We start from the raw sequence: 13135 nt of genomic DNA on the forward strand, positions 1-13135 counted from the left end.
GAGTCGGCATTTTCTTAATATAACCTCTCGAGCTGAAAGCTGTTAGCATTTGGGGCCCAATGGCTGGCATTTTTGCATCCAAGCCCACTGTTATCCCCACCCCACCCCCTTTTAGCTTAAAACTAAGACACGTTGGAACCTCTTCGTCAGTTTTGAAACTGACTTCTTTCATTCCAAGCTCACGCATAACCCCATGCCAACTGGGAGGGAGCCCGGCAGGAGATAGCGAGTGAGACTCCAAAAACCTGTTTATTTTATTTAGTCAATTGCTATCCAATACATCCCAGGGCAGGTTACAACAATCCAAAAATGATTCAACATCACAATAAAACAGCGTTGTAACCAGTTAAAAAATCCTTAGACTGTACGACCAGGAATACCAATCTCTCCTGAGTGCTGCACAAAGCTCCTGTTCCCCTCTATATTTTGGGATCCCCCCCCCCCCCCGCGAAATCTAGCCCTGCTGTATACTTGGAACAGCTTGTTAATTATAAGTGCAGATGGGTCATGACCAGAGCAAGGTGCAACTCATTCCCCTCTGTCTATCTTCAAGGTCGTTTCCTTAACATCCCACGAAGTGAGCGTCGCTGTCGGTACTGTCCCAACGCGATGGACTCAATCCCTCATATCCTGCTTTACTGTTCGATGTATAATGATATTAGAACCGATCTGGGAGCTTTACTACCCCTAGAATTTATGTTTCTCTCAGGTTCATTCCGCACATGCAGAATAATGCACTTTCAAACTGCTTTCAGTGCTCTTTGAAGCTGTGTGGAATAGCAAAATCCACTTGCAAACAGTTGTGAAAGTGGGTGCTGTGTGGTTTCCGGGCTGTATGGCCGTGTTCTAGCAGCATTCTCTCCTGACGTTTCGCCTGCATCTGTGGCTGGCATCTTCAGAGGATCCTCTGAAGATGCATTCAGCCACAGATGCAGGCGAAACATCAGGAGAGGATGCTGCTAGAACACGGCCATACAGCCCGGAAACCACACAGCACCCAAGTGATTCCGGCCGTGAAAGCCTTCGACAATACAGTTGTGAAAGTGGTTTGAAAACACATTATTTTGCGTGTGCGGAAGGGGTCTCAGACAAACTAAAAATGTCTACGCTATTGAACAGCCTTAATGTAGAAATTTCTGAAGCAGTTGCTACATTTTTAATCCATGTTCTACATGATATATAACAATGATCCTGTATTTGGAATGCATGGTACTTCTGGCTTATGCCTCATAAAGGTTTTTGGATTGGAAAATAAATAAAAAATCCTTTAAAAATCCTTAAAATGGCCAAAAACACACCTAAAAGAAATTACCACCCCCGCCTTTCAAAATTTTCAAAACGATGAAATTTTTTTAGCTGACATGCAGGCTTCTTTCCCATAAAATATACGTACCAGTATTGGCTGACCTAAAAGCAGAAGCTGCTATAGAGAAAACACAGGGAAATGCAATAACACTGCAAAGGAATCTGTAAGGTATCTTACCTACCTGCTCAGGTGAAACCAAACACCCCTCCCCCTTATTTAGAGACAGCTGACAGCAGCGCCCCCCTCCCCGGACTTTTCTGAACCTGTGAGCAACAGTGGGATTTTGAGAAATGGCCGCCGCAGGGAGAGGAGCCGACCCCCCAAATGCCTTGGAGCAAAGCTATTTATAACTCTTCAGCACTGTAGACCAGGGGTTTTCAAACTATGGCCCTCCAGATGTTCATGGACTACAATTCCCATCAGCCCCTGCCAGCAGGGCCAAGTGGTAGGGCTCATGGGAATTGTAGTCTATGAGCATCTGGAGGGCCATAGTTTGAAGACCCCTGCTGTAGACAAAAGACTCACCTAACCCTGCCCACGTTCAAAAAGCAGTTGGTGGGCATCTGGAAGTTGCTGGTGGGTGTCGTGGTGCCCCCCCCCCCCCGGGCACCGTGTTGGGGACCCCTGGTCTACAGCACCGGATTATTCCTACACAGGAATAATTTTCAGCACAGCCCCAGATACCTCTGCCAACACCTGACCCTCCTGAGCCACCCTACGGCCTTCTCTGGGTTACCTGGAATCTGATAGTGTCCTCGGTCCATTTCCCAGCACTCCCTATGAGTCGAGGAGGGAGACGTCCTTGCCCTGCGATCCGCTCTCTCCCCTTCTCTTTCCACATCCCTCCTGTGGTCTCGCCGAGGGTGGGGCTCTTCTGTGTCCTGGAATTGGGGGTTACGGGGGGCCCTCGGGGACAGCGGGCCCTCCCGGGAGAGCCCGTGGTAGGCTGAGCTTGGCGAATGGCTCTGTCTGCCACTCCGTTCCAAAATCCGGTCTTCTGTGTCGGCAGCCAGACCAGGCGGCCTCAGAGACTTCTCCCAGCCGGGCGAGCGGCCCTCCCGGTGCTCCTGCCGCCTCCTGCCGCGCTCCTCGGCTTCCCAGTCCAGGAGGCGAGGGGGCGATCTCGGGGGCCTCTCTCGGCTCCGTGGCTGCCTCTCGTTCCGCCCCCTGTGGCCCCGGACAGCGTGGTCTCCCTCCCCGTCCAGAATAAGGGGGGCGGAGGTGCGAGTTCCCTCCTGGCCGCCTGCCTTCCTCTCCCTGTATTCCCTGCTGCCACTGTGGCCCCGGCTGACATCTTCATCTTCCTCCGTGTCCAGGGGGGGCCTCCAAGGTTTCTCCCCGTGGCCTGGTTTCTTGTCCCGCCTCTCCCTGTTGCGCCTCTGGCCATCTCTGGCCTTGGTCACTTCAGAAGAGCTCCCCAGGACTTCCAGGTCGAGCCCCTCCAGCCCAAGAGGAGGCCCCCTCCGGTGGTCTCTGGGCTGCTGGGATTGCCGAGGCCTAGATGGCTCAGTGGCCCACCCCTGGGGGCTGCGCCTCAGTTCCTCTGAGCAACAAATGGATGAGATAAAGAAGGGGGGGAAAGGTTAGTGACACACGTCATGGGGGCAGAGGGAGGGGACATAAAAGGCATGCAATGAACGGCGAAGGCGGAGCAGTAAAGTGCAGAAGGAAGAGGAGCGATAGACTGGCCAGGCAGGCAAGGACACAGCAATCCACAGGTGGGCAAGAGCAGAGCCCGTGAAGCAAGGCTGCGGAAAGGCCCAAATGGGACCCACGGGCCTCTGGACCGACACGACATCATCCAATTTGCAGATGGCGCCAAATTAGGAGGGCAGGATCCAGATACAAAACAACCTGGGCCAAAACTAACAACATGAATTTGCATGTTCTGGCACAGAACTTTCTAAGTAATGTATACTGCTATATAGTCTTCCTGTCTGCGCTTTGAATGTACTCTTGATTTGTATTTCAAAAATGTCTGGCAATACTCTAGAACCGTGGTGGCGAACCTTTGGCACTCCAGATGTTATGGACTACAATTCCCATCAGCTCCTGCCAGCATGGCCAATTGGCCATGCTGGCAGGGGCTGATGGGAATTGTAGTCCATAACATCTGGAGTGCCAAAGGTTTGCCACCACGGCTCTGGAACCTATTTTTAAATGCCAAATAAAGGTTGTTGTTGTTGTTGTTGTTGATATTAAAACATGAATTTCAACAAGCAGTAAAAAACGAAATGCACCAACGTAGGACGGCTTGACAACAGTACGTGTGAAAGGGATCTGGGAGTCTTAGTAGACCACAGACTGAACGTGAGTCAGCAGTGTGATGCGGCAGCCGAGAAAGCCAATGCGATTCTGGGCTGTTATCAATAGGAGCACAGTGTCCAGATCGAGGGATGTCATTGTACCCTGTCTATTCTGCACGGGTCAGACCTCACTGGGAATACTGTGTCCAGGTCCAGGGCACCACAATTCAGGAAGGATATGGAGAAGGTGGAATGAGTCCAGAGGAGGGCAACCAAAATGGCCAAAGGTTTACGACAAGAGACTTAGGGGGCTGGGGATGTTTAGTTTGGTGACGAGAAGGTTAAGAGGTGACATGATAGCCCAGTTGAGGAGGGAACAAGTTTGTTTTCTGCTGCTCCAAGGACAAGACCACGGAGTCATGGGTTCAAGGTTCAGGAAAAGAGATTCCACCTGAACATTAAGAAGAACTTCCTGGCGGTCAGGGCTGGAATCCGCTGCCTCAGAGCGTGGTGGAATCTCCTTCTTTGGAGGTTTTTAAAGAGAGGCTGGATGGCCACCTGTCAGGAGTGCTTTGATTGTGCACGGCAAGGGGTTAGACTGGATGGCCCTTGGAGGTCTCTTCCAACTCTTGCAGGCAGCTCAGGGACAAATTTGGAGCAGCAGCCTTCAAGGGCTCCCCACTCCCCCACTGGAAACCACCAGAGACTCCAGACACAGAGAATTCAGAGTGAGCTCTTGAACTTAAAAGCAGCAAGACCCCCCACCAGGGTGCGGGACAGGGGTCGCAACTTCAAGACATCGCTTGGCCGCCACGGGAGGCAGGACGCTGGACCAGATGGGCTGCTCCGACCCAAGAGAGCTCGGCTTATATTCTTATGAATCACCGGCTGTTTGGTCAAGCGTCCTCCTCCAGTGATGGGTTCCTTAGGCAGGTGGGCAAAGGAGGCCACGAATCAACTCAACGAAAGCTCTGCCAAGCCACTAAGACAGCCCACAAACTCTATGCTGGGGATAATTAGGAAAGGAGTTGATAATAAAACTGCAAGGATTGTCATGCCCTTATATAAAGCCGTGGTGCGACCGCACTTGGAGCACTGTGTTCAGTTCTGTTCGCCACATCTCAAAAAGGATATCAAAGAGATAGAAAAAGTGCAGAGAAGGGCAACGAGGATGATTGAGGGACTGGAGCACCTTCCTTATGAGGAGAGGCTGCAGCGTTTGGGACTCTTTAGTTTGGAGAGGAGACGGCTGAGGGGGGATATGATTGAAGTCTATAAAATTATGCCTGGGGTAGAAAATGTGGACAGAGAGAAATTTTTCTCTCTTTCTCACAATACTAGAACCAGGGGGCATACATTGAAAATGCTGGGGGGAAGAATTAGGACAAATAAAAGGAAACACTTCTTCACGCAACGGGTGATTGGTGTTTGGAATATTCTGCCACAGGAGGTGGTGATGGCCACTAACCTGGATAGCTTTAAAAGGGGCTTGGACAGATTGATGGAGGAGAAGTCGATCTCTGGCTACCAATCTTGATCCTCCTTGATCTGAGATGGCAAATGCCGTAGCAGACCAGGTGCTTGGGAGCAACAGCCGCAGAAGGCCATTGCTTTCACATCCTGCAGGTGAGCTCCCAAAGGCACCTGGTGGGCCACTGCGAGTAGCAGAGAGCTGGACTAGATGGACTCTGGTCTGATCCAGCAGGCTAGTTCTTATGTTCTTATGTTCACATCAGCCACGTGCCAAGCAGAATGGAGCCCCAAACCGCTCCTGTCCAGTCTTAAAGAGACGTTGCCCCCCCTTACGCCACCAAGCCACAGTTGACTTGTGGTGACCCTGCTTAGGGGTTTCAAGGCAAGAAGCACTGAAAAGTAGTTTGCCATTGCCTGCCTCTGTGCGGCCACCCCGGCGGTCTCCCATCCCAACTACTAACCGGTGTGGACCCTGCTTAGCTTCTGAGCTCTGACAAGATCAGGACAGCCCGGGGCATCCAGGTCAGGGCTGGCCCAGTGGAGATGATAAAGCTGAACAGGATCGGATTTCAGGGCACGCAGCCTCGTGGGTTTACGGGTCAGGGGCTTCTGCAAGAGCACTCTTCGCTTCCATGCGGCTGGTTCACAAGAATCTCTCATGGACCGCGGCTAGCTGTTAATCCAGCTCTGGAAAAACTGGCCGCTCCATTTTATTGGGGGGGACGATGACCGAGTCGAGAATCAGGAGGCTGAAAAGGACCTCGGGAGACACCAGCTACTTTTCCAGCACCCGTAAGCGAAAGAGGAAGCAATCGGAGCCAAGGAAGCAGGCCGGAGCAACCGCCACCCGTCGCAACTGCAAAGAGGTTTCCCGATTTCCTGGTCGCAGAGGCCCTCGGGATCAGGGCTTGCTTGACCCCAAAGTGATCCCAAAGAAGAAAAGGAGATTCAACCCGCAGCTCAGCCCCCGGCCACTTGCAGACTCACAAGACAATCTCGACAAAGAGGACAGCTGATGGTGATTGGAAATGCATTTCGGCCAGCATCTCGGCCAGCCCCTGGTGGGCTTCTGGGCTCCTCTGCTGCTCCCCAGACAACCTCCAGAGAGCGGCGGTTCATTTCCTGGTGCACCCCCACCAAATAGCCCCCCGCCCCTCTTTCAGCCCCAATGAGCAAACGGTTAAATCTATGCGGCTCTCCCACCACACCATATGCTCCTCAGCAAGCCTCACACTAGAAATGCAGCTTCCACTACACGTTCAAAAAAGAGAAGAAAGGAAGGAAGGAGGGAGGGAGGAGGGAGGGAGGAAGGAGAGAGAGAGGAAGGGAGGAAGGGACAGGGTGGAGGAGGAAGGGAGGGAGGAGGAAGGAAGGGAGAGGGAGGGAGGGAGGGAGCAGGGGGGGAGGGAGGGAGGGAGGGAGCAGGGAGGGAGGGAGGGAGAGAGCAGGGAGGGAGGGAGGGAGGAGGGAGGGAGGGAGGAGGGAGGGAGGAAGGAGAGAGAGAGGGAGGGAGGAAGGGACAGAGGGAGGGAGGAAGGGAGGGAGGGAGGGAGGAAGGGAGAGAGGAAGGGAGGGAGGGAGGAAGGAAGGAGGAGGGAGGGAGGCAGGGAGCGAAGGAGGGAGGAAGGGAGGGAGGGAGGAAGGGAGAGAGGAAGGGAGGGAGGGAGGCAGGGAGGGAGGCAGGCAGGGAGGAAGGAGGGAGGGAGGGAGGGAGGGAGGGAGGGAGGGAGGGAGGGAGGGAGGCAGGCAGGCAGGCAGGCAGGGAGGAAGGAAGGAAGGAAGGAGGGAGGGAGGGAGGGAGGGAGGAAGGGAGGGAGGGAGGGAAGGAAGGAAGGAAGGAAGGAAGGAAGGAAGGAAGGAAGGAAGGAAGGAAGGAAGGAAGGAAGGAAGGAAGGGAGGGAGGGAGGAGTAGCTGATGAGCACTCTCCTGTAAGCGAGACCAAAGGCTGACAACTTCTTTCCTCTTTCTCCCCACTGTAGACAGCTTGGGAGGCAGGTGGGACAGAGAGTTCTGAGAGAACTGTGACTAGCCCAAGGTTGCCTAGCAGGCTTCACATGGAGGAGCAGGGAAACAAATCCAGTTCACCAGATTAGAGTCCACCTGCTGTGAGCCACTACATCATGCTGGCAGAAAGAAAGAAAGGAAGAAAGAAAGAAAGAAAGAAAGAAAGAAAGAAAGAAAGAAAGAAAGAAAGAAAGAAAGAAAGAAAGAAAGAAAGAAAGAAAGAGGGAGGTTTGGATTGATACCCCACTTTCCCCTCCTATAACGAGACTCAAGGCAGTTTACAAGCTCCTTTGCCTTCCTCTCCGTGCAACAGACACCTTGTGAAGCGGGGGCGGGGCAGAGGGGCTGAGAGAGTTCTGAGAGAACTGTGACTGGCCCAACATCACCCAGCAGGAATGCAGGCGTGCGGAAACACATCTGGTTCACCAGATAAAGAGTCCAGCTCTCATGTGGAGGAGTGGGCAATCAAACGCAGCGCTCCAGGTGGCAGTCTGCTGCTCTTCACCACCACCCCCTGCTGTAGGAGGAGAGGCAGCTTAGCAGGAGCCCCGCCCCACACTGGTGCTGCACCCAGCTCATTGTGCAGGTTGGAGGCGTATCTGAAGAAGTGACCTGTGACTCATGAAAGCTCACGCCCTGCCAGGAACACGGCCAGTCTTCAAGGTGCTCCTGGACTCTGACAGGGCGACCAGCAGGATCACACGCCCCGGGGGCATTCTTCCTCCTCCCTCTCCCCCTGCTGAACTGCTGTGAGCCGCCGCACAAGATGTCTCACACAACAGCCAGAGACACACAAAAGCCAGCGAAAGTGACCTGCCCGGGAAAATCAGCATAGCAAAACTGCAGAAGCAAAGAGGACCAACACCCCTTCCCCACACACACACACAGAGCCCACTTTCCGTCTGAGGAGGCGCGTTACCTCTGCCGTCTGGGTAGCGGCCTTCTTCATAAGGACTGGGCCTCAAAGGCTCGGCCAGGAGGGGCGGTTTCTTCCTCTTCTTCTTCTCCTCGTCCTGCAGCTCCTTCTGTTGCAGAATCCGAGCGATATCCTACAATGTGGACAGAGAGAAATTTTTCTCTCTTTCTCACCATACTAGAACCAGGGGGCATCCATTGAAAATGCCGGAGGGAAGAATTTCTGTGACTAATAAAAGGAAACACTCTTCACGCGAACGTGTGATGGGTGTTTGGAATACGCTGGCACCACAGGAGTGTGGTGGATGGCCACTCCACCTGGATAGCTTTCAAAGGGGGCTTGGACAACGATTTAAGGAAGAGGAGAAGTCGCATCTACATGGCACTACCAAATCGCTTGGATCCCTCCTTGATCTGAGATTGCAAATGCCTTAACAGTCCAGGTGCTCGGGAGCAACAGCCGCAGAAGGCCATTGCTTTCACATCCTGCCTGTGAGCTCCCAAAGGCACCTGGTGGGCCACTGCGAGTAGCAGAGAGAGAGCTGGACTAGATGGACTCTGGTCTGATCCAGCTGGCTTGTTCTTATGTTCTTACAGAAAGGAACGGTCACCGGTGGCGTTTCGCGGCCCGAGATTGACCTCTGATCGCGACACACTCCGGCCTTCGTCTTGATCCCGCCTGCATTTCTCAGGGACGGATTTCCTTCTATTGTGTAGGGTCAGTGTGGCCTTTGGTGAGAACCTCCCTTGTTACTTGAAATCGTTTTTGCCAGTTCAGAAGACCCCAACAACTGTTGTTCTTGCTTTGAAAAAGGACCGTTTGGCTTAGAACAGGGGTGGGCAATTATTTTTTCCATGTAAATGCATAAGAAACAGAAAATACGTGGAGGGTCAGGGCCAAAGGCAGGGCGAGGCGAGCCCCGAGAAGCCCGCAGCCAAGGCAATCGGCTTCTGCGGGTTTCAAAGACGCCTTGCTCCCCAGCATCGGGCAGGGGCCAGTCAGGGTCATCCCATGGCCAGATGTGTCCCGTTTATAATGCCCAGGTCTGGCTTAGAGGGAGACGGAGAGCCCAAAATGATGCCAAAAAGACTGTTCTGACTTAAACATACTTGTTTATGCTTGTTCCTTATCTGGCTTTTTAAAAATTCTGTTTAATTGTTCAGTAAATTCTTTAAAAGAAGAAAAAAGACAACAACTTTCCCACCTTTCTCGCCTGCAAGGAGACTCAAGGTGGCTTGTAAGGAGACTCAAGGAGAAGCAGGGCGCAAGTTAAGAGCCTTCCATTCAATCTGGAGGAACTGGCTTGATTCCCAGCCTGCCGCCTGAGCTGTGGGAGGCTTCTCTGGGGGGAATTAGATAGCCTGACACTTCATTATGCCAGTTGGTGACCTTGGGCGTCATTTCAGAGCCAGCCCCCACTCCACCATACAGGTGTTTGTTGTGAGGGGGGAAGGGCAAGGAGATTGTCAGCCCCTTTGAGTTTCCTTACAGGAGAGAAAGGGGGGATATAAATCCAAACTCTTCTTCTCTTCTTCTTCTTACAAGCTCCTTTCCCTTTCTCTCCCCACAACTGACACCTGGTGAGGAAGGTGGGGCTGAGAGAGTCCTAAGAGAACTGTGACTAGCCCAAGGTCACCCAGCAGGAATGCAGGAGTGAGGAAACACATCTGGTTCTCCAGATAAGCCTCTGCCACTCAGGCGGAGGAGTGGGGAATCAAACCCGGTTCTCCAGATTAGAATCCACCTGCTCTTAACCACGACACCACGCTGTTAAAAGGACACATTGCTTCAGACCCTCTTTATTTGTCTGTTAGGCAAATAATCCTATTAATGGGTTCTCCTTTTTGGCGGGACAAAAGACCGTCTGGCCCTTGTAACTGGGCAGCTCCCAACGCCTGGTTGCCCTGAGCCACAAGTGGCCGGTTCTCCCCCACAGGGACATCCGTAAGGAGTCACTTATCAAGTCCCCCCCAATCCTTAAGAACAGAAGAACATAAGAACAAGCCAGCTGGATCAGACCAGAGTCCATCTAGTCCAGCTCTCTGCTACCGCGAGTGGCCCACCAGGTGCCTTTACTCACCTGCAGGAGGTGAAAGCAATGGCTCTTTCTGCCGCTGCTGCCCCCCCCGAAAGCACCTGACTGCCATACATTTGGTAATCTCAGATCAAAGAGGATCAAGATTGGTAGCCAGAGATCGACTTCTCCTCCATAAATCCTTTCCCAAGCCCAAAGAGCAGCCTGCCAGCGTTGCCAGGTGGGGTGCAGCTAAACCCCCCCCCTTCTTCCCAGTTCTCAAAACAGTCTCTTCTGACTTTTTGCAACAGGCTCTGGAGACATCTGCTTCCCAACGATGCCACCCTGCAGAGCTGTCCCAGCAGAGCCTGGATGTGCTCGGCCTGGGAGAAACCCTCATCAATCCCCGCCACAGCATACCTCGTCATCCTCTTCCTGACGCCGCCGCTGCTCTGCTTCAATGACCAGCTTGACTTGGATTTCCTGAGCGATCTCGCAGTCCTGCCGCTCTCTGAGGATGGGGGGGGGGGGGAAGCAGAGGGGGTCAGGAGGGCGCTTGTGGGCAGCTCACAAGCAGGGAGACAGGAAGGAGCAAACTCAAGGTGGGAAACAGCTGCCTGCCTTCCCTTCCAGTGGGCAGCCGTGAGAGTCTGCGGCCGGAAAAACCAACAGCAGGCGACGGGCAGCTTAAGAGACGAAAATGATTTTATTTTAATGTGTTGTCGAAGGCTTTCACGGCCGGAATCGCTGGGGGGGGTTGTGTGGTTTCCAGGCTGTATGGCTGTGTTCCAGTAGCATTTTCTCCTGACGTTTCGCCTGAATCTGTGGGTGGCATCTTCAGAGGATCTTCAGAGGATGCCAGCCACAGATGCAGGCGAAACGTCAGGAGAGAATGCTGCTGGAACACGGCCATACAGCCCGGAAACCACACAGCACCCCAGTGATTCTGGCCGTGAAAGCCTTCGACAATACAATAACAGGGCATCCAGAGGCCCACAAAGAATCAGAATGGTTTCCTTGCACCAGGGGCTCCCCAACCCCCCCCCCAATGTGGGGCTCCCCAACCCCCCCCTTGCCAAGGTGGGGGCAGGACCATGTGGGGATCCCCCCCCCCACCAGCAAGGCTTTTAAGGAGCCACCGGAGAGCAGATTGTGGGAGGTTTAAAGCAGTTCCAGCAGCAACAGCCAGAGCAATTCAGGAGCACCGCGGTACGAAGGTAGAAGAAGAAGAAGAGTTTGATTTATATCCCCTTTCTCCTGCAGGAGACTCAACGGGCTGACAATCACTTTTGCCCTTCCTCACAACAAACACCCTGTGAGGTGTACGAGAGAGCTCCCAGAAGCTGTGACTAGCTCCTGCTGACTTCAGCTGGCGTGTGGGAGTGCCCAGGCTAACTGAATTCCCAGAAGCCTACAGCTCAGGCGGCAGAGCGGGAATCAAACCGGTTCCTCCAGATTAGATACACGAGCTCTTAACCTCCTACGCCACTGCTGCTCCTGTGGGCACGCATGAAAACATTTGTTTGAAAAGGAACCCTGTTCTCCCTGAAAGGGCGAAGAGTGGCTATTAGGTGACACGCTGTGGTCAGCTCAGCCTCTCGTGGCAGCCACTCTGTGGTCAAGCCCACCACCCCACGACAGAATTCCACAGATGGCCGGGGACTCACGAGGCTTGGGGAATCGCTGCCTTAAACATTCAGCCAAGGGGGCGCTCCGGCCAAACAGGCCGGGTGCGGCTGGCAACTCTCGGTGGCTGTCCCTGTGCCACAGAAACCCCACTCACATGTTTTTGTGGCGCCCTGAAACGCTGAGCTTCAGGAACTTCCTGCAGCTGCTTGGCCATCTGCAAGTCATGCTGGACCAGGCGGTTGCGCTGAATGTTGGTTGCCAAGTGGTGCTCGACTGCAAAGGGAAGGGGAGCGTGCGCAATCAGGCCCCGGGTCTGGGAGGGCCCTCCGGAGGCCGCCCAAGGGAGGCCTGCTGTCTCTTGGAGAGTGATCCCGATTCTGGTGGAGAGGCAGAGCACGGTTTCTCGGCTGCCGCTCGCTCCTGAATGCTCCCGCACGGCATAATTTGAACCATGCTTGACAGAGCAACTGGAGACACAACACAAAGCCCCAGTCATTACACTCGGGGTCCAAAAAAGCATCCCAAAGGAAACACGCAGTCGCATTTAGTTCCCTGCCCCCCAACTCTTTCTATGGAAATCCACACATGTTGTGCACGTGTGTTAGTGCCATTTGGACCCGCAGGCCTGCTTTTCTCCGGAGTCGACTTGGAGGCAGGGCAGCGTCTCTGCCGCAGAATTCTCAGGGCAGAAAGCGCAGCTTCTGAGAAACATCAAAACATCTAATGAACAATGTTTGAGTCCCGTGGGACCTTTAAGACCAACACAATTTTACTCTTGGTACAAGTTTTTGTGGGCACGCACACTTCTTCAAGGCGCCACTGGGGGTCAACTATTTCCCCCTGCTGATTCAGATTAACAAGCCTACCCACCGGAAAATCTAAATAATAATAATAATAATAATAATAATAATAATGATAGTAGTAGTAGTAGTAGTAGTAGTTGTTGTTATATTGATACAAAAACAGTTATACACAGCAAACAAGATCAATATGCTGGATTTTGTATTACATCACACGCCGGACACTTCCCAAGCATCTAGACTGTGTGATGTATCGACGTATCAATGCGCAGTAGAGCCAGTAGGCTCTTTGCAGCTGACATATGGTGATTTTGTCAGCGCCGATTGTTTTTAAGTGCAGTCCAAGGTCTTTAGGCACTGCACCCAGTGTGCCAATCACAAGCCTACCCACCGGAAAATCTAAAAATTTATTATTATTATTATTATTATTATTATTATTATTATTATTATTATTATTATTATTATCATTATTATTATTATTATTAGTATTAGTATTATTAATTTGATTTAATATACCGCCCTATCCCCGAAGGGCTCAGGGCAGTGTACAGTATAAAACATCATATATAAAATCATACATACAATTTAAAACAATTTAAAAAATGATCAACCTGGGGGAGGTCATGTGGTCTAGACCACCAATGGAAGAGTAGGACTCTCCCCTTTCCTTCCTGTCTTGGCCTCTGTCAAATTGAAAAGGAAGCATCCTTTGCCAGCACTGAGCTGCCCCTGTTGAATTCCTGCCT

At 52.6% G+C, this 13135-nt stretch overlaps 1 protein-coding gene across 1 annotated transcript in view; it reads right to left on the bottom strand.

The window, feature by feature from the left end:
- Window positions 1–13135, bottom strand: part of CCDC50 (coiled-coil domain containing 50) — a 50406-nt gene that overhangs the window by 20302 nt on the left and 16969 nt on the right. Inside the window, exons 3-6 of the mRNA XM_048506978.1 lie at window positions 11744–11862; window positions 10381–10471; window positions 7950–8079; window positions 2043–2849 (exon numbers count right to left, since the gene is read on the bottom strand). Of these exons, the coding sequence (XP_048362935.1) occupies window positions 2043–2849; window positions 7950–8079; window positions 10381–10471; window positions 11744–11862 (1147 nt within the window). The remainder of the gene's footprint in view (window positions 1–2042; window positions 2850–7949; window positions 8080–10380; window positions 10472–11743; window positions 11863–13135) is intronic.

Source organism: Sphaerodactylus townsendi, linkage group LG08 (genome assembly GCF_021028975.2).
Source record: "Sphaerodactylus townsendi isolate TG3544 linkage group LG08, MPM_Stown_v2.3, whole genome shotgun sequence".
In the NCBI taxonomy this organism is placed as follows: Eukaryota; Metazoa; Chordata; class Lepidosauria; order Squamata; family Sphaerodactylidae; genus Sphaerodactylus; species Sphaerodactylus townsendi.